Source organism: Siphateles boraxobius, unplaced genomic scaffold (assembly GCF_051911475.1).
Source record: "Siphateles boraxobius isolate OS27281-9 unplaced genomic scaffold, OSU_SipBor_1 5, whole genome shotgun sequence".
Lineage (NCBI taxonomy): Eukaryota > Metazoa > Chordata > Actinopteri > Cypriniformes > Leuciscidae > Siphateles > Siphateles boraxobius.
This window is the reverse complement of record NW_027509141.1, coordinates 19,131,771-19,153,199: the sequence shown is the minus strand read 5'-3', so window position 1 is coordinate 19,153,199 and position 21,429 is coordinate 19,131,771. Positions and strand designations below refer to the sequence as shown.

Sequence of the window (21,429 nt, the reverse complement as noted above, 5' to 3'; positions counted from 1 at the left end):
GGAAAAAGCCGATCTACTGCGCATGCGTGGAACGCGTTCACCGAGCGGACCTCAGCCGACAGTATAAACACAAGTAGTCCGTGTCTGTGCTGTCCATGTATGCATCCAAACTGGAGTATAAACGAGCCTTAACACTAGCTTAACCCAGGTCGCCGACATGGGAGGCGGGCGCGCTAACAGGAGGGTCTGCTGACGTCCGCACACCTTGTCCGCGTACTGGCCAATTTTTGTGACCGTGTGGACAGGTCGCGTACAACAGCACATGTGCGAGTGACTTTGAAAACAAAATCCACTAGATAGTGCGCATGCACCGCATGCATCTTTCCGTGCACATGGCCAAAATAGTATACTCTGAAATGCTGATGGAGCAGAACGTGGAAAATATTGTATCCCCAGGACTTTACTCGTCCCGCTCTGTGCGGGCCTTGAACCTGGGTTGCCGGCATGGGTGGGGGGCATGCTAACAAGGACGCTAAAGACCGCAGCCTCTAGCATCAGTCGCTATGCACCTTTTGTGTGAGTGAGGTTTACTTGCTCAGCTCTCACTAGCTGGCCTTTGTCGTTACATATGAATAAAGCATTTATAATAAATATTTCAATATTCCATAAAAAACAGGAATTGTCTGTTTTGATTTTATGGTGACGTTACATGTGCTACATTGTCGAATCGAGTTTTCGTACTCAGATTGTATTGTTAGTTCGTTTTACTTTTAAAAGGAACTATGCATTAACTGTATGCAATAAAACACGAATTATTGGTAATTGATTTTTTTTCTTTTTGTCTTTTGACATCCCTAGTTTGTATCATCATCAAAATTGTAAAACATGCCATCAAGCTTCAGTCATGTGATCCACAGCTCAAATCTTATTGGTCGGCGTTCATTTAGTCGCCGAATGGGGCAAAAATCCAAACTCACTGAAGAAAAAAAGGCTTCACATTCTAGGCGGGAAATTGTTAACGTAGAAACTAAGTGAGTTGCTCCACAGGAATCCATAGTTTCTATTCTAAATCTTCGCGCCTAATATCCGCGTTTGTTGTGACAGGGCTTTAAAGGTGCTCTAAGCGATGTTAGGTGACGTCACTTGTTGACGTTCGAAGTACTGTCAAACAAAACGGAGGCTAGCTAGACCCTCCCTCCTCCTCATCCGCGCACTAATGCCCCCAAATCCTTCTTGCCGGTTATTAGCTGGAACAGTTTGTTATGTTTCGTGGTGCGGGTTGGCCCAGTTTGATTTGGTTGCCGTTTTTGGAGCCTGTGGTGTCTGCAGAGACCGTGTTTTTTTACAGTGTGTTCAGGGGACAGGCAGCTAGCGGATAGTGAGATGTTTGCTGTATGTGACAAAAAATGTTTTGGCCTAAAAAATGTGTGACATCGCTAAGAGCACTTTTAAGTTGGGTGATACTTATTTTCTCTTCTGTGACACAGTCTCACCAGAGAAAGAATCTTGCCAAGAGACTGTGACAGTCAGACACAGCAGGATGCCACATGCTTGTGAGTCTGTCACCCACTAACACAGAATATCATTCCATGCTGGTTGACATGCATTATTATTATACTGTTCAAATATCATGTCTGCACTTATGAAGGTCAAGGGCTGGGTAAATCTGCTCTCATATCAGTGCAAAGGGATTCCAGCTGACCCCACAGCAATTCACATGGAGGATTAACGTAGGCCTAGGGAGATACTTTGCACAGTGGGCAGCTTGTTTTTGTTCTTTTGAGTGAGTTAAAAGACATTATCTCTAGCCATGAAAACAAACCAAAAAGAAAGGAAGAAGACTTAACTATATATAACTAAAACCCTAACATTCATGCATTCATTCATATTATATTATTTTATATTTATTTATTAACAACTTAAATATTGTATTTTTTAAATCAATCATATAAAAGAAGATTGTATATAAAAATTAAGATTGCTCGTATGAGTACTTGACCTACTAAAGTTTTGTATCTGGCTTGTACTGGCTGTTATCTGATGTGGTATTATTATGTGGAAGGTTTATTTGTGTTTCAGCGGTTGGCGAGTATGTGCTGGTCTGAAAGCTTGTAGTAATGTAGCGCATTGTGATAGTTTTTCTAAATGCAAGGCTCTGGCCAAGGCTTTGGTGTTTGTAAGTCAATACTCCATCTCAGGCTTTTGAACATCACCCATCTCACCTCGCTCACATGCCCTTCACTACAGATGCCTTCACGAACATCTATTATTCTCCGTTATCTTTTGCAGTTCATAAATTGACTTATTTTCCAGCAACTGTGGAAATGTCATCCAAGTGCTGTTTTAGGGAAGGTTGATTTCCCCTTATTGCCAGGGTCATCTGCTCCCAAAATCACGTGTAGATGTCTTGTAGGTTGTTTGTGTACAGACCATATTTTGGGGTCAAATTGTACCCGAAGTGTGCTCAACTTGACAAAAATAAATAAATAAAGAGTCGGGGTGTGACGATACACTTAGGTAACGAGACAAGATGATACACAATATTGGTTTCACAAGAACGAGACGATATTTTAACACTGTTTTTAAAAAATATTCAATGAAAAATTATATGACTGGAAAAATATAATCTAACTAACTAACTTAACTAATCTAGGGCTGTTATTAATGATTATTTTGGTAATTGGGGATTATTTGTATGATTAAACGAGTATTCGGATAATTTTTGTCTGGTAATAAATATAGACCTAGCCTTTAAATATATATATAATAAAAATAAATAGGCCTATATAATAAAATGAGGAAATACAATATCAAAATAATGTAATCATTTGGTTTTATTGAACAACCCTGTTAACATGAACTTTTATTTTGAAATCGTAATGAACAACAGTTTGCATAGAAACATATTGACATTTTGTGCTGTGCTGGCATATGCTTAAAATTATTTACGTTACAAATCTGGTGATTTGGCACATGTTGCACGTTTTTTAACCACTGGAGGGCTGAAACTTATTTCTGTCATGACAACTTTCGGAGTGATTGGCTTGGTAATTGGTATGACAATGTTGTATGTTTGGTCTGCTGCTTTTATTGCTGCTGCTGCTGCGGCAGAGCAAGTACGGGACTTGCTACTGCCAATACATACACCACACTCTTCTGTGGGCAAGAAAGACATGCTGCTGTTGGACAATATAGCGTACATTAATTACCCGTAGCAGATTTATACTGGAGCTGGGGAAGGTGGAGGGTTTCTGAAAGTGCGCTGCACTGCTAAGGCAAATGCTACCAAAGTATTGGAAGGTTGAGCAGCAATCTCATTGGCTACTGATATGGCAGGAACCAATCAGCTGCGCCCTATAGATAACGATGTAATTATGAACAGGTGAGTAAAATAATCTATTAGCCTGCACCATCTAGAGTTTCATGCCAGAACTTTGTATATATTGTATCTTTAAAGAAAAGAAAAGAATCATTTTAGATGACCTTTTTCTATGCACACATTTTAATATTCATTCCAAGTCCACACATAGACCCCAAGGCATTGTTTGCTTTTGTCAATATCTGTATATAAAATATGTACTTCATAGAAATTAGTCAGGTTACACGCCATATTTAATTTAACACAGATGGATATGACCGAGGCTGTTAGGGATGGACTTAGTCTTTTTCAATGCACTTTAAAACTGTTTTATGGAGTTTTTGTCAACTGAAAGTTCCTCTCCCTGAAAAGACGTTTCGTTGGCTGAATAATCTGGTTTTGTCACGCGTTGGCTTGACTTGATTATCCACAACAATGAGGCATGATGCAGAAGAATGACGAAATAACATTTAATAAACACTAGGAACCAAACATAGATAGATACTAGCACAAAGCTTTAACACAAGACCAAGAACAGATAAAGACTGGGGGTTTAAATGCACAAGATAACAAGGGGCTAAATGAAGGACATGTGGTCACGATTAGTTGATAAACAAGCGTAACTATGGAAACTAACAAGATTACAATGGAGACAAGGGAACCAGGAACTAAACCACAAGAGCTGAACACATGCTCATCAAGACAAAAGAACATCAAAATAAGTCCTTAAACAGAGACATATTAGGGAATTGTGACAGGTCTGTTGTTAAACAACAGTATTGAACGCATTTAAATTGTATCCCTCACAGCCTCATTTTTATTCCAGTCAAAAATTAAATATGGAGCTAGCTACCCTGACTATGATCCATTCACACTTCCAGTCAAGTTACATACACATTACTAATCTTTTCTGATTTTAATCTTTTTTTAATAAAAAATATATATATTTAAATCTAAAGGTTCATACTTAAAAATACATTTAAAATGTTATTTCATATATATATATATATATATATATATATATATATATATATATATATATATATATATATATATATATATATATATTATATATATATGTATTTTTTTTATATAAAATGAGTATTATTCATTTTTTGTAATGATGGGTGAGTTGAATCAGAAAGTGAAAGAAAACAGAAGTGTCAATATGCTCAGGTTCTCATACTGCAGCTGAAGTACAAACCTCAGACAGCAGAGGGCACTAAATAACCACAGAGGACAGAGGTGATGCACTGTGGGATAGAATACTAGACATAGCACAGTCATTTTAGTCACTTACCAAAAGTTTGTGTACACATTACTGCAATCGTATAATCTGTTAATAATAGTCTGTCCAGTAGTTTTTAACAGTAAATTGGAAACGAATCATTGCAGTGATTATCATAAAACCATGGCCAGTAGTAATTTTTATTATTATTGATATTGATTGACACATACACACACACAGCTTTGTTTTTGTGATTTGTGAGGACATTCCATAGGCGTAATGGTTTTTATACTGGACAAACTGTATATTATATCCCCTTACACTGCCCCTATCCCTAAACCTACCCATCACAGGAGACATTCTGCATTTTTATATTTTTAATAAAACACTGCTTAGTATGTTTTTAAAGCCATTTGAAATATGAGGACTCATGAAATGTCCTCATAAATCACATTCAAGTTGTAATACCAGTGTAATACCCATGTCATTATACACATTTGTGTCCTCACAAATCACAAAAACAAACACACACACACACACACACACTTTTGTTTTGACTTCCTTTAGGGATTTCTTTGTTCCCAGAAATAAAGTTTGTCCCCACGACTGTCAGAACGTTTTACTACTTCGTTCCCTCTTAAGTAATTTGCACAATATAATTTGTTCCCTTGTTTTTTGTAAAAAGTGGCCACGTTGTAGTAATTTGACCCCTTGTTTCAGTTAAATCAAAACAAGAGGACAAATTAATAAGTCATGGGAATTAATTCTTAATTCGAGGCCACAATTGAACTAAAACGAAGATCAAATAAGTACATTTTGGCCACGACTTACTGAAATGAGAGAAGGCACGAATTCTTAATTTGTGGTCACAATATGTTTATTTTTGTTCGCATGTCATGTGCGGGTTCTGTATTTGTATGAGTGTGTTGCTATAACGTTACTAGGGTTACCCAAGTGAGTGGCCCAATGAAAATATCCCACCCCAAAATTCTGATATTTATCCCTTCCCTAGATATTGCTCAGGACCCTCCATCAATGTAAATCGCCACCCGTTTTATTGAAAATTGCAAGTTCAGTCTCTTAGAAAAGGATTGCATACCTCAGCAAGGTGTGCCAAATTGATACTTAGATCCGGTTTTGATCCCTATGAGCAATAGCCATTTGTAATTTCCAGCTGCTGCTTCTTCTACTGATTCCTCCTTTTGTGTCCTCAGCCCTTCATAAGAACACCCACAGATGTCCTTTTTAACAAACAGCACAGCTGTCTGGCCTGAGCACAAGAAGTGTCTGTCAGGTCAGGACTACTATGTTCTGTTTCCAGGGGAATGGTTGGAAGTGGGATTTCCTGTTCCCAGAAAAAGAGAGACCCTTTTTGTTGAGTGCTGAGGTGAAATCGGGCAGTTGGAGCACTAAGAACATGCTCATTTTCTCTTTGTTGTTTGAATGGCTTCTCTAAATCACACTTTACATTAGATGACCCATCATACCTGGATGCTATAGATCTACTGATGTGCTGATGTGGCGGGCCGTTTATACCATTATATTGATTAGGGATTTTTTCCACCGCCTGTTTTATGCTTAGCCAAGCACAAATACTAAGTCTGATCACTTTGAAAAGCAATAGTAATAACATATAATAATAATAATAATATCATCTTCCAACCGCAATCTTCCACATGCCACATGATTTGAGGTATCATTCATGTCTGTAGCACAGGTGTGAGCCTCGTTCAATCACTAACCCTAAGTTGATTGCTGGAACAGAAATGGAAATAATTATGACTAGGGGTGCATGATATATTGCATATTATCGATATTGGGGATTTATCTTCATTTATCAATATCTTACAATTTAATTGTATATGCTAATTTCCCCTATTTTTACATTAAGATCACATATTACCATCATCTAATACTCACTTAAAGATAAATATAATAATATTTTTTTTAACAATGTTAAATGTAACATTTAGTAGTAGGGTAGACACAAAAAATGATACAAAAAAATTACATATGGGGCAATAATTTGCATGGGGAACATCAAAATTCCTTTTCTAGACACCTTAAGGATTACCAAAAACTAGGTTAAAAAAATATACCTTTCGGGTGCAGATGTAAAAATAACAAATATGGGAAATGAAACTAGACAGATGTCTAAACTTGAAACCTTGTGCTTATTATCAAGTAATCACAAAAACAGAATTTGCTCCTACCTAGTAACAGAAGGGTTTGCATATGAAGAACCAATCAGATTGTAGGGGAAATTATGTAATGCATCATGTCATTTTCGCCCATTCCCCTATTCTATAAAAACTGTTGTATTCGTGTTTACTGGTGGGATTCTCAATGGAATTTGTCTGAGATCCTCCGGCCGTGATTAAAGCACGTTCAAAGGCATTTTATGAAGTCTGTTGGTTATTATAGCTGTGTTAGTAGGCTCAGCCGACATCGATGTGTAGACGCGCTAGAGTATAGGATTAGATTTAGCCGACGTCGATGTGTAGACGCGCTAGGTTATAGGGTTAGACTCGGCCGACGTCGACTGTAGACGCGCTAGAGTATAAATATTATAGGACGTAGTTAGGTTTAGGAAAAAAATCTATGACAAAGTCACGATGAAATTAAAACTGACAATTATTTTTATTTTTACAGAATGTAAACATTTCAGGAACAATTTATCTGTGCACGTTTTTTTTTTTTTTAAATCCACATGCACTCTATTCTTTAATTTTAAAAAAACGACCACCTCCCCTCCCCCTCAAAACAACATCTGTTATCTTCTTTACATTTGCCTCGACGGAGGGTGGGACTAAATATCCTCCACAACTGACTGCAAACTGACATTCAGATCTGCCTCTATTTAGTTAGTAACGCCCAACTTCCTACGATCCAATCAGTTCCCAACCTACATTTTTTCTTGTCCGAGAAGCCGTTACATTTGAATATACGTCAAAATCGATCAAGATGGCTGCCAAGAGTTTTGTCTGAGAACCTGGCCTCTTAGAATCTAACAAAATCTATTGAATCCTTTCTGGTATTACCAAATTTAGTGGTTAATTGACTCAAGTTGTATTTTATTTAAATTGTGTCTCAATATTGGGGACAATATTTCTACTATCCGCTGAGCTTGGGCTGTAGCCCAAGTTGATGGGCTTTTGGGCCTACTAGGATCTTGACAAACAAATCTGTCACCATCAACATTTGCAACTTTCTTCAACTTCTGGTACATCCTGGTAAGACACATTATGCCGCCTAAAAATGCTAAAACATCTCCTTGTGTGGAGGATGCTGTTGTCACAATGAGTGTACTCTCCCAGTTAATGGAGCAGCAGAGAGCGATCTATAAAGATATGTTATTGCAGCAGCAAGATAACTTCAAATGTTTCATTCAGCTGATCATGGATGGAACTAACAAAAGATTGGATGGTGTTATCAGAGATGTACAGGAGCTGAAGACCAGCTTGGAATTTACCCAAACAAAGTTTGAAGAGGAGTAGATGGGATGCACTGAGATTGAGTCAAAGATAAGGGCATTTGAGACAAACATTACTACTTCCAAGCAGGAATTGGATGTAATGTTCAACAAGCTTGATTACATTGAAAACCAGAGCAGGAGAACAAATATTTTAATTGATGGCATTGCTGACGAGAAAGGAGAGAATTGGTGTGAATCAGAGAAAAAGGTGCGAGATATGTTTTCAAAAAACTTGGGCTTAGATGGAATAAATATGGACATTGAGCGTGCCCAGAGATTTGGTCAGTTTCAGGAGATTGGAAGGCCAAGGAAAATTTTTGTCAAACTTCTGCGCATTAAAGATAGAGAGCTGATTCTTTCTTCTGCCAAGAAATTAAAGGGCACTAAGATCTACATTAACGAAGATTTCTCTGAAGCTGTGCAACTGAGGAGGAAGGAGTTGTGGCCGAAGGTGAAAGCTGCCAGAGAGAGAGGTGATAAAGCGAGTTTGAAGTATGATAAACTGATTATCACCCCAAGGGATGGACAAAGTCAGTTATTGGCCTAATTAGCTTTAATGCTCAATTTTATATATGTTTGTGTGCATGCATGTGTGTCTGTGTGTAGGACTTATTTGTATGTAGCCTACTTGATGAAGTTAAAATAACTTAGGGTACAAGATATTCAACCAGATTATAATATAGGACTTTAATTGAAAAAAATTTTTTTTACCTTTAATTAAGATGACCAGAATAAATAAATTGCCTAAAGGTTTAATCCTTGCACATATTAATATATGTAGTCTTAGGAACAAAATTCAAGACCTGTCTTTATTTTTGCAACTGAATAAAATAGACATACTTATGATTTCTGAAACTCATCTGGATCACTTCATAGACAATTCAGATGTTGATATAGGGGGGTTTTCAATTTATAGAAATGATAGAAACAGGTTTGGAGGAGGTGTGGCCATTTATATACGAGATCATTTCCCTGTTAAACTGAGACATGACTTAATGATTGATGATGTGAAAGTGTTATGGTTACAGGTACATCTTCCACATTTAAAACCTATTATTCTTGGTTTTTGTTATAGGCCACCTAGTGCCAGGATAGAGTATATAAATGGTTTATGTAATATGCTAGATAAGGTGACTGAGGAAAATAGAGAGCTATACTGGTTGGGTGATTTAAATATTGATTGGCTGTCTGATATTTGTCCTTTGAAGAACAAGCTTAAAACCATGACAGACACCTGTGGTTTATCTCAATTAATGAATCAACCAACAAGAATTTCTAGTAACAATACAGGATTTTCAACATCAAAATGTATTGATCATATTTACACTAATAATCCGATATGTGCTCAATACCCATTTCTGTAACAGTTGGCTTTAGTGATCACAACTGTATTGCTGTCTCCAGGAAAACTAAGCTACCTAGAGCCTGTCCTAAAATTATTATGAAAAGATCTTATAGGGTATTTAATGAGGAGAGTTTTCTAAATGAATTGGATAATATTAAATGGAATTTGATAAGTGACATTGATGATGTTGATGCATCCCTTAATTTATTTATGGATTGTTTTATGAGAGTTGTTAACAATCATGCCCCATTGATGAAATTTACAGTTAAAGCCAAAAGTGCTCCTTGGGTTGATAGTGAGTTAAGGAGTTTAATGGCTCAAAGGGAAGAGGCTAAAAAGGTTGCGGTTATTTCTGATTCTCCTAAGGACAGAAAATTGTATTGTATTTTAAGGAATGAGGTGACCAAGGTGAACAGAGTGAAAAAGAAACAATATTTTAAGAAGAGAATTGATGATAGTGGTACAGATAGTAAGAGAATGTGGAAGGTACTCAATGAAATCATGGGGAAAAAATCTACTTGTACTTCTTTTGTTGAAGTGAATGGAGTTTATTTGACTAAGCCAATACAGATTGCAAATTATTTTAATGATTATTTTGTTAATAAGGTTTCTAATTTTAGAGAGACAATGAAATACAATGTTGATTACAACTCAGTTGAGCTAATTGAAAGGTGTATTATGAAAGATAAACTGTGTAGTTTTGAATTTCATCAGGTTAATGTTGTGCAGGTGGAAATGTTGTTGAGATCTTTGACTGTTGGTGGGTCTGTTGGCACAGACAACTTGGATAGTCGGCTGTTGAAGTTATCAGCTGGACATATTTCTAAACCAATCTGTCACATTTTCAACAGATGTTTGATTAGTGGTGTCTGTCCAAAACTTTGGAAGGAGGGTAAGATAATTCCTTTACCCAAAGACACGAAATCAACTTTCTGTGGTCCAAATAGTAGGCCTATTAGCATCTTGCCTATTCTAAGTAAATTATTGGAAAAGATTGTATTTGAGCAAGTGCAAGATTACTTTTCTAACAATGATTTGACTACGATGTTTCAGCATGCTTATAGGTATGGTCATTCCACCTGCACTGCAATGACACAAATGTCAGACAGCTGGTTAACATCAATTGATAACTCAATGCTAGTGGGTACACTACTACTAGACTTCAGTGCTGCCTTCGATGTGATTGACCATGACATTTTGATTTCTAAACTTATTAGTTATGGTTTTACTTTCTCAGCAATCAAGTGGTTTAAGAGCTATTTGTCGGAGAGGTCGCAAAGAGTTTATTTTAATGGTGCATTATCTAGTAGCAAGTCCCTGGATTGTGGTGTTCCTCAAGGAAGTTGCCTCGGACCTTTGTTATTTTCGATTTTTACAAATGATATGCCGTATATACTCAGTAAGGCTACATTGACTATGTTTGCTGATGATTCTACTCTTTATTATGCAGCCCCTACATGTTCAGAGCTTAATCAGGTTCTGTCTAGCGAGATTAGCAAATTGTATAATTGGATCAAAACAAATAAACTTGTTCTAAATATTTCAAAAACTGTGAGTATAATATTCGGTTCTAAGTATAGATTATCTGATAATCCTAAAATTGATATACAACTAAATGGTCAAAATGTAAAGCAAGTAAAAAAGGTGAAGCTTTTGGGACTTTGGCTTGATTCCACATTGTCATGGTCGGATCACATCAACAAAGTTGTTGCTAAAATGGGCAGAGCTGTTGCAGTAATGCGTAAATGTGCACAGTTTTTAAACTTACAGTTGTTTAGTCGTGTTGTTTGTACATTGGTTTTGTGTCATTTGGATTACTGTTCTGTTGTATGGTCTGCTGCATCAAGCAGTCATTTAAAAAAATTACAAGTGGCGCAAAATAAGGCTGCAAGACTGGTTCTCGGTTGTTCTTCGAGAACTGGTGTTGCAGAGATGCATGAACGTCTTGCTTGGCTGGTGGTCAAGCATAGACTATCTGTTAATATGTTAGTATATTTTCATAGAATTATTAACACTCGGATTCCTAAGTTTTTTTATGATAATATAATTTATTGTTCAGATATGCATTCACATTACACAAGAGGGGTGAATAATCGACAGGTTTGTTTACCCCTACCTAAATCTGACTATATGAAGAGGACTGTGTTTTATAGGTCAATTGTATTTTGGAACACTCTTCCAGTTGGGGTTCGTGAAACCAAGGGAAAAACTGGTTTAAAAAAAAGACTTAGACTGTATTTGTTTTAGAGGATGACACGGGAGTGGATTTTCACTCCTGTCCCGTCCCACTCCCATAGAAAGAAATCTTGTCCCGTCCCACTCCCAGACCAAAGTTTAAAAAATAATCCCATCCCATCCCGCTCCTGGTAAATTGACTCCCAATCCCATCCCGCTCCTGTTTAAACTGACTCCCGCTCCAGTACCGCTCCCATATACGGCAATTTTCGCTTGATGAACGAAGCGATGCTTGCCTGATTCTTTCCCGAATTTGCCTTGCAAGTGTGCTTCTTCAGACCGCTCGTCCCTGAATCACTTGCGTACTTGACTAAGACTAAGCATGTCTTACAAGCAGCGTACATTGTGCTATCACCGTCACATTCTACTCTCATAAACTTAATTAATATTTCAGACTTTCCGACCAGTTCTGTGAACTTAATAGACATGTCATTACTTCTGACTTTGCGCTGTAAATCATTTTTTGCCACATCGACTTCTCCGCGGCTGTTAGCTCCCTCCATCACTGCTCTTTGAATTTCGGCGGTAAGCCGTGACAAAAAGCACTGATGGCTTCTGGGACGGCTGGGTCGTGTAGTTATTTTTTAATTGCGTTACATTGTAGGCGTATTAAAAGGAAACTACAAAATGATGCATTTACTTTTTTCTTTTTTTGTCGTCTTTGCTATTGGTTGATTCCCGCTCCCGTCTGCTCCCGTTAACCATTTATCCTGTACCGTCCAAATCCCGTGATTGATAGCAAAGATGACTCCCATCCTGCAGGAATCCCACGGGAATCCCGTGACCCGTGGGATTCCCGAAAAAATGTCAGCCTCTAATTTGTTTTCAATATCATAATATTGTCTGGATTGGTTGAGTGAGGTTGTATTATTTGCTATGTTATTCTTTATGTGTATTTATATATGATATATTTGGGAGTAATTGTGATTGTAATTATTGGCTTTTGGATGTATTGTTTGGACCCCAGGAAGACTAGCTGCCGTCTCGGCGTCAGCTAATGGGGATCCTTTTAAATAAACAAATAAACAAATAAACAAATATACGTCAAAATAGGGAAGGAAAGACTATAACATCTTGTGTTTCATGCCGACTTTAAAATGAAACATTTTCAGTTGATGTATAATGTGGAAACGTTTGACAGGAGCCTTTAAAACAATGTGTCATCTTCAAAGCAGCTAATGACCTAGTGAATTTCATCTCCATATCCCATCATTTTGACTGGCAGTTACTCTGGAGTTATGAGCGATATCTCATTTCACATTACCAATAAAACTCTCCACCAGACACATCCCATCAGCCTGGGCCGAGGAGGACCAATAGTGTGTCACTGCAAACCAAATCAGAAAAACACACGGCCATTATCTGGGTTTTACCACACTGGCTTATTTGTCCCTATTGGATCATTCATTCTCTTAGAAAACAGCTTAGGACACAAAAAATAGGCATCAAGATGGTGTTTAATCACGCCTTTGATCTCTTCCTAACAATTAAATCTATTTAAAAGAAAAAAACCCTCCTTTGGTGGGTAAACGACATTAGAAGGGTCTATTTATGAGGATGTCGTCAGCGAGGGTTGAAAGATGTGTGTGTGTGTAAGTGTGTTAGGGTAGGGGGTTGAGGAGGGCTGTGGACTGATTAATTTCAGACTGAGTCTGATTCATCACAGCCAGTCACCTGATTGCACTTTAAAAAGGTGCTCCTCTCAAGAGGCTATTCAGGCCAAATCCATCTCCCAAGGACAGTCAAATCAGTTCCTCCGCTGCTCCATGTGCTGGTTACAAACTCACACAAGATGACCTGGAGTCTGTATGCTAGTAATCCAACAAAGTCCAAGGGTAAGGACAGTTTCTGCTGCTTTTCTTGTTAATCTTAATATTCCGTTGAAACATATTGACACTGAAACACATTTCACCAACTGAGATTGTCTTGAGAAAAAGGCCATGTAAATAACAAAGTTGTACTAATCGACATGAATTAAGTTAGACAACAATGAGCATAAAACACATCTCATTTGTGGCTGAAGGTGTAATAAAAACAGCCTATATCGATCAGAATCCGTGTTATGTTGACATCTTTCGACATATTCATCGCTTCTAAAAACAACATTGATGTGTATGATTGGCACTGCAGATGGTTGGTATGTTTTATACAGGAGACCGAGGCTAGTTTTCACACTATTTACTCCAGTAAATATTTACCTGAATACTTACAATATTGTCTACAAAAAAGTTGTTCATTGTTGATGGCCAGTAAAACAGATTCATTCTTTTAACATGCTCTCCTATTGGGGCACGTTGTCACACAATGCATGTTAAAAGAAATGTCTTGTTTTCCTAGGGAACGTTTCTTTTTTCTTCATTCAATGGGGCATGTTGTCACATTGGAACCTGCCACAACTTATAGGCTTTAAAATAACTATAATAATATGACAATTATAAAATATCAAACTGCTGTGTTTGCTACAACAACCAAAAAAAAAAATATATATATATATATATATATATATATATATATATATATATATATATATATATATATAATTTTTTACATTTTTAAAACATGACATCTTGACCCAATCAGACATCATTGGTTTATCTTTTTGTTAAAATCTATTATATCTTGCCTTAAAATATTGTGTTTTTATTGTTTAGTTGTTTACCCAATAACTATAAGAAATATACAATTTTGTTCTACAAACATTACAAAAAACACTTTTTTTAATCTAGCTTTGGAGGGTTTTAAACAAGATGTTTGAAACAAAAAAAAATGAATAACCCTCAGGACAACTAGCTTCCCCTATTCAAAGAATAATATCAGATGATACATATGTTGGAGGACTGCTACTGAATTTATTAATTCACTGTAGATCGCATCTATAAAATGAGGCACTGTTGTTTTTCTCTGTGCAAAACTCTACAAATCATTCAGTCCACCATCATTCAGTGCAAGTGGGGAATTACATCCATACATCTACAACTGACAATACATGATTTCCTGGTTAATGGCCAACAGAAATTATTTCTCTCTGGGGAAAAAAAACAATGTACACAAATACAAAATGCAGTGCTTAACTGAAGTTACAGTATAAATGATTAAACAGAAACGCTGTAGCAATGTTCCTGAAATGCTGCCTTGGGTGCCATTCACAGTGTTTGTTTCCCCTTTGCACAATTTTTTTAACTTGTCAATATGAATGTATGAGATGGATGACTTGAATATTTGTGTCATGTTTTTTTTCAAAGAAGCTTTAAGAAGTTCAAGTTTTAAAATGCATGCTGCATTCTGTTCAATACCACTCTCTTGTGGCTCTGGTTTATAACACTTCCTGTCTCAACAACCCATTACAATTTGGGATTACCACAACACTGCCTTAAAGCTGACTAGCTAGAGAGAACACTAAATTTTGTTACACAGCTTTTTGGGTCTGCTAAAAATGGTGTACTACTAGGGCAAGACTGAATTTCTTCTAAAAAAAAATAAAATAAAAACTCAACAGTTAAAGGGACAGTTTACCCAAAAATGAAAGTTTTGTCATCATTTGCTCACCTTCATGGCGTTCCAAACCATCATGACTTTCTTGACATGTATTAATTTAGCAGATGCTTTTATCTACAGCGCTATACAAATGAGGAATACAACAAGTAATGTTAACTTAAAGTGGAAATAAACACGAAAAGTGCTAGTAATATCATTCAGAATAGTACAAGTAATTTCTTCTGTGGAACACATAAGAAGCCATTTTGAAAAATTAATCTGTTTTTTGTCTAAAGTCTATAGGGTCCAGTGATGTTGGACTTCGACGTTCTTCAAAAATATATTTTGTGTTCCACAGAGGAAATAAATTTATACAAGTTTAGCATGAGGGTGATTAAATGATGAGTATTTTCATTTTTGGGTGATCTATCCCTTTAAGAGATACAGTATAGGGACAATCAACATGAGCTTTGGCTTTGAGTTGCTCCACAGGTGTTTGTCAAAGAGCCATAAATGACAGCAGTCTCCGCTGAAGGAAGTAGTGTATACTACTTTTAATTTCTGTAATTACATAAGTGTCAGATGGTTTAGACATATCACTACACAGTAGCATCTTGAAATGGAGTCTCTGCGATCCGGTCGTCAGAAAGTGTAATCGAGACCCCACAACATGACTGTGTATTTTGACCCTTGAGCATCAGGATTGGACTTGACCCAGTCTGATTTAATCGGAAGTTCCAACTACGACCACTGGGTGCTCTATTGATCTCTCAATGTTACAGGAAGTTCTTATTCACAACATTACTTCAGCCTTGTCAACACAACCAGGAAAGGTTAACGAGGCGGATGATCGAGCATCAGAGGAAGAGCACATGAAAGCGAAAACACTTTGTTGCTGTATACAGGATGGTAGAAAACAGGTCCAATTCACACATTGCCTTCTCCATTCACATTCAAACCCCATCCTGGATGCTGCCATTAAACTTCCGAGTGCAGACCTTGTTTTGAGAAGCTCTCGTTAGGGGGTAGAGCCCCATCCTGCAAGGAACACAGCGATTAGATCTCTCTCAAAAGCACCGGCCTCACTGGTCTGAGGTATCCGTCTGCACACCGTCAGTCTCACCTTTTAATGCGGCCGATCTGCTCGCACAAGAAGGACAGGTACTGAGTGAGCTTGACCATTACGATGATGAGCGTGCCCCCCACCAGCGTGCACGTGGGCCAGAGGAGGGAGCTAATGATGGCCCCGCGGCCATAGAGACGTGTCAGGAGGACGCTGTCCTGCTGCTCTGAGGGGTCGTAGTAACACAAAACCTGCGTGTGTGTCTTCAGTCGCTCGGAGATGTTCATCACAATAGTGTGCATCAGCGTGTGATCCTTGCGGCACTTTGGGATGTAAAAACACTGATGGGAAAGAAGGAAATGCATTTACTTGAAACAATTCAGTTCAGCCCAGTTCAATGTGTGTGTACTACACTGTATAGTGGTCATTTATCATCCTCAGAAAGTACACTGTCATATCTTCTTGGGGACAAATTGTGATTTAATCATTTTACCCTGCATCCTAAATATGTGAGATTAAGTATGTCCCAAAGCTAAGTATGTTGGAACGACGAAAAGGCCCCATGGATGGTCCATTTCCGGTAGATTTTTAATAAGTGTGGATCTGTGCACACTAACGGCTAATATTCCCCACAACACATTGTGTTTTGGTGAAGGATTCAGTTCAGAAATGCAAACGTGAATAGAAAAGACATGCCCGATGTGTGTGAGACCGACGCACTGAAAGGGGTTTGAGTTATTAATAATCAATTTATAACCTGGTGAAATTTTGTTATTTATGTTATATTCCATCTGCAACAATATTAGGGGCTTTTTTCACCGGGTAGCTATAACTCAGTTATAGGAACTAGCCAACGGGTGCTGGTGTTTCACATGCGTTCGGCTAATCAACGGCCAGTTGGAAATAAAACCTTTCCTCTGGTGTTAAAAGCCCCTATTGTGAAATTTTATAAAGATACAAATAGAACATTAGCAAAATGGATATGTTTGGCCATTATGTTAAATGTATCAAAAATGCAAAAATTATTAGCAATGTTTTCCGCATGAAAGACCCTCAACAAAAGCTTGCCTACTGCTATTCTCAAAAGTATCTACTTTTTACTCACAAAAAGAGTACATACTTTTAGCGTGTACTATAAGTAGGCGAATTGGGAGGTAGCATTAGATAATTACATTACAATGGCATTAACTGATTGTTTGTAAGGTTCAGTAGTTTTTCAAGCTAAGAGAAGTCAGGATTGATGTCAAAGAGTACCTTACCCATTTACTTTTCTTGGATACATTTTTATTTATAAAGTTCTCAGGGACTTTTGAACAATAATGAAAAACTCATTGTGTTTTTGGGCAATCTAGTTTTAGTAACAATCCATCTTGCTGTCTGAATAAAAAGTGCACAAAATGCACATTTAGCTCTTCATTTAGGAAGTACACTCAAATGTGTTGGTCGTATTTATTTGTGTTCATTTATTTATTTACATAACATTACTTGCTTACTTTTAATATTTTGTCCCAGATGTATTTTTTTTTTTTTAAAATCAATAAACATTAAATGCATGCATAAATTGACTTGGATACACCCTTCCAATGATGTGTTTAAAATATGAATTTAAATTCATTATATTTTTTAGAATATTTTTGGGGGGGTGGGGGGGGGGGGTGTCGATGTCAAAATATCAGGGTGATGCAGTTGTCAATCATAATAAAGAAATAAGCATCAAATAATATTATTAATTAAACATTATTATTGTTATTATTGTATTAAGTAGTTTGTCAAAATCTTTTATTTATTTTTAAACTTTTTTTAAAATAATAGAGATGTGTGCACTTGCATGTTTCATAATGTGTAAGGCCACAATATGTTCACACAATAAACTCTTACTGACCAGTATACCGTTTGAGGCTACCAGTGACAATGTGCTGTACACCTAACAGTGTTTTTTATGTGCTTTTTTTTTACAGTTTGGACTGAACACAATGTTTTGTTCGAGTAACCTAAACAATATATTTACGTGGTAACTTATCTAAATAAACTGGTTTTATTCAAGGACAATCAGCCTGAACACATTGGATTACGCCACCAAAAATAACTGAATTCAAATGAGGTAAATAGATACTCAAGACAAATGTGTGCTTACACAACATAGTGTCACAGAAGAGCTGCCCATGCAGGTTAATGTGATATATCCCTATAGTTAATGCATATGACCAGAGGTGCTGTACGTACCTCAGGGTTGGCCTCGTAGGCCTCCTCGTTGTATGACAGTCGCAGAACTTTCCCGGTGGAGTTCAGACTGACATATACTTGAAGACAGGGATACCTGGACCTCTTCCGGCACTCTGAGCCGCAACTGTAGCTGCAGTTAATCTCAGCAACTATACCGGAGTTCAGTACTGTGCAGTTTGACTCCTCTGTCCAAACGCTGAGAGAGAAAAAATAGGGACAGAAGTGGAAAAGAGTTAAGAAATCATTTGCAATTGCATTAAATGCATTTAGCACACAGGATGTGCCAAGACAGGATGTCTTCAAATGTTCGAAGACCTTAATTAGCGTGTGTTTGACTACAGTTGAAATTAAGTAGAAAGGGAGGTAGATCTCCAGGAGAAGGATGGAGCACACTTGACTTAATATGAACCCTAACCTGTGAAGAGTTGTGACAGGTGAAAAGTTAGTTGTTGAAGGGCATATCTGAGTTAAAGTCACATGAAATCAAAGCAGGCACTATTTCCAGACAGAAATGCTACTAAAATGGACACAACTGTCATTATACTTGCTAATATAACATATAAACTGCCCTTTGCAACAAGTTCTGTAATTAAAGCTGCTTTTATATTTAGCTGTTTCACATTAAGCACAATATTTGAACATCAGGGACAGCCTTCATACATGCTCTAGGGTACATATTGGTGATTTGGCTGAATTTGGCCCTCTGATGTGGCGGCCGATTGCATGTTAGTGGTTGTCTTTGTGCCAGGGCTCTTGTCTCCTACTCTATGAATAACAGGCCTTGTGTTCTTTGGCTGTTCCAAAGGCTCAGCTGCCTCTAATTGCCTTTGACTGCAATGTATGCCAGCTCTTATCTGTGTGCAATCTATCGTAGGTCAGTGGTATTTGGAAGATTAAGCTGTAATGGTAGCCAATCTGCGATTTACGGTCAAACAAGGATGGAATCTGTTAATGCGTGGTATCAGTGTGGACAGCAGAATTAGTGTTTTACACGTTGATGGTCAACATTTCATAACCAGCTGAGGAAAACAATATGAATCATGTTGAAAAAATGCAGTTCTGTTCATAATAGAATGGACCCTTTAAAGTGCTTCTGACCTATTTACACAGCAAATTAACAAATCTAGCAAAAGCTTTTTAGATTTTAATGTACATTTTATAACATTGTACAAATATCTTGACATTAAATTTCAAAAAAAAATAAAAAATTGTGTGAATACTGGTACGAGGGTGCAATTATTGATGGAGTTACTGTTCATTTTGGTAACACTTAATTTTGATGTTTCCTTTTGAACAATCTGTTGACTATAAGTAACTTTGCAACTACATATCAACTAACTCTCAATAGAGTATTAGACTGTCTGCTTAATATCTGCTAACACTTTATTTTGATGGTCCTCCAACAGACGTTCTACTGATTAGAAGTAATTTTGCAACTACATCTCAACTTATTCTTACCCAAACCATACCAGTCTACTAATACTCTACTAACACTCTAATGAGAGTTAGAAGACATGTAGGTGCAACGTTATTTATAGTCAACAAAATGGTAAAGGGACCCTCAAAATAAAATGAAACCTTCATTTTATATTTTTTAGAATTTTCTGTTTAAGCCTATTATAATGCAAAAATAATATATGCTGTATAGAATTTTACCCTGCTGTAGTTCACATCTGTGCCCCAATCTCAGAAAAGTGAAAAGGTTCTAAAGAAGAAATGAAAAGCATTCACGAGCAGAATAGAGTATCATATAACACAACAAAATCAAATAGAGTAGGTATTAATATAGAATAAAGACATTGTGAATGCTTGTGATTAGATGTTTTCAGATCTAATCATATACAGATTAATCAAATAGAATACAGTAGAAAAGAAGAAATGAGAAACAACTGCAATCACAAGCTTTTAGAAAAAAGAAAACAATCAAATTAAAAATAGAATATACTAGAAAACTTAAGAACCACCTGAAATAAAAAAAACGTTCACATACAGAAGAGAATAACACTAATTAGAATGGAATAGAATACAATAGAATACATTATGAGAAACATACATTCAAAGGTTTTAAGGAATACATTGCACTTACAAATAAAAGTTCCAAATGTTTTTTAAAGCGATGACATTAAAGAACATCAACATATGTATTCTTACATTCTGAATGTTTAAAGGTGTACTCTGTGTTTTTTTTGTCACTCATTGCAGAAATTATGAATTTAAACGTATTATTCAATTATACTATTCACTTTAACACAACTTTTGAATGGGGTTAAATTACTGAGTGTACCTTTAGTTCTGTGGTTTCAATGTACTTTTGTACAGTTTTGTTCCTGTGAGGGTGTCTGGGCATTTTTACCTGTCTGAGTAAGAGCGCACCATTGTGATGCCCAACACAAAGTACATCATGGCAGAGCAAAGGATCATGCTGAGGCCTAAGAGAATGGCTCTGTCCTCTCCAGCCTTCAGCGCTGTGACCGTCCTCCTCTTCTCCAAAATATCATACCCACGAATCTTCTGATAAATGGTCCTGCTTAAATGACATAACATAAGAGTCCCAAAACACACAAATACACATGGATTAATGAGGACCTGGTGTGTCCCAAACCTAATATAATAAAACATTGCTTCAAGAATCATTTTAGCAGTCCTTAAAAAAGGTTTGAATTAGGTTTGGTTCAGAAACTTAGCTCATGGCACAGATACGTGCTACAGTCCCATTACATATGCATAGTTAGTTCCTTCCAAATATTTAGCTCATGATTCTTTAATCATTTTTTGACAGCAGGTCATATTGCTTTTGAAGATTATGCATGGGTGTGAAGGCAAGCTGTCTAACCTGTCTATCTTTATCAGTGACCTTTTGATAATTACTGTGAGTACAGTGGTCAAAAGCATTACAAAGTCATAATAACCCACTTCCTGTCATTAGTTTACATTAGAATCCAAGATTAGTTTGATATTAAAAAGTATGTTTTCTGACACTAAATGAAACTGCTCAATCAGTGCAAAACAGAAGTTAGACATAATGAAAACTTCAAATAATGGTGAGTGAATTTCTTTGCATGAAATAAATTGATGTATTGGTTCTAAA

The 21,429-nt window shown here is 36.8% G+C and overlaps 1 protein-coding gene and 1 long non-coding RNA gene across 8 annotated transcripts in view; one reads left to right on the top strand and one right to left on the bottom strand.

The window, feature by feature from the left end:
• The first annotated feature begins 1,426 nt into the window (after nucleotides 1-1,426).
• The window catches only part of LOC143711521 (uncharacterized), a 110,932-nt gene continuing 90,929 nt past the window's right edge, over nucleotides 1,427-21,429 (top strand). Inside the window, exon 1 of the long non-coding RNA XR_013194863.1 lies at nucleotides 1,427-1,493. This is a non-coding gene — a long non-coding RNA (uncharacterized LOC143711521). The remainder of the gene's footprint in view (nucleotides 1,494-21,429) is intronic.
• s100p (S100 calcium binding protein P) overlaps nucleotides 14,411-21,429 on the bottom strand; it is a 267,160-nt gene continuing 260,141 nt past the window's right edge. For 4 of the 7 annotated variants that reach the window (XM_077203090.1, XM_077203087.1, XM_077203089.1 and 1 more), the window contains exons 3-6: nucleotides 20,695-20,868; nucleotides 18,342-18,537; nucleotides 16,179-16,459; nucleotides 14,411-16,093 (exon numbers count right to left, since the gene is read on the bottom strand). In XM_077203090.1, the coding sequence (XP_077059205.1) occupies nucleotides 16,009-16,093; nucleotides 16,179-16,459; nucleotides 18,342-18,537; nucleotides 20,695-20,868 (736 nt within the window). In that variant the 3' untranslated portion in view covers nucleotides 14,411-16,008. Of the gene's footprint in view, nucleotides 16,094-16,174; nucleotides 16,460-18,341; nucleotides 18,538-20,694; nucleotides 20,869-21,429 lie in introns of those variants that run through there. The other 3 variants (XM_077203091.1, XM_077203086.1, XM_077203088.1) reach the window with 2 other exon arrangements.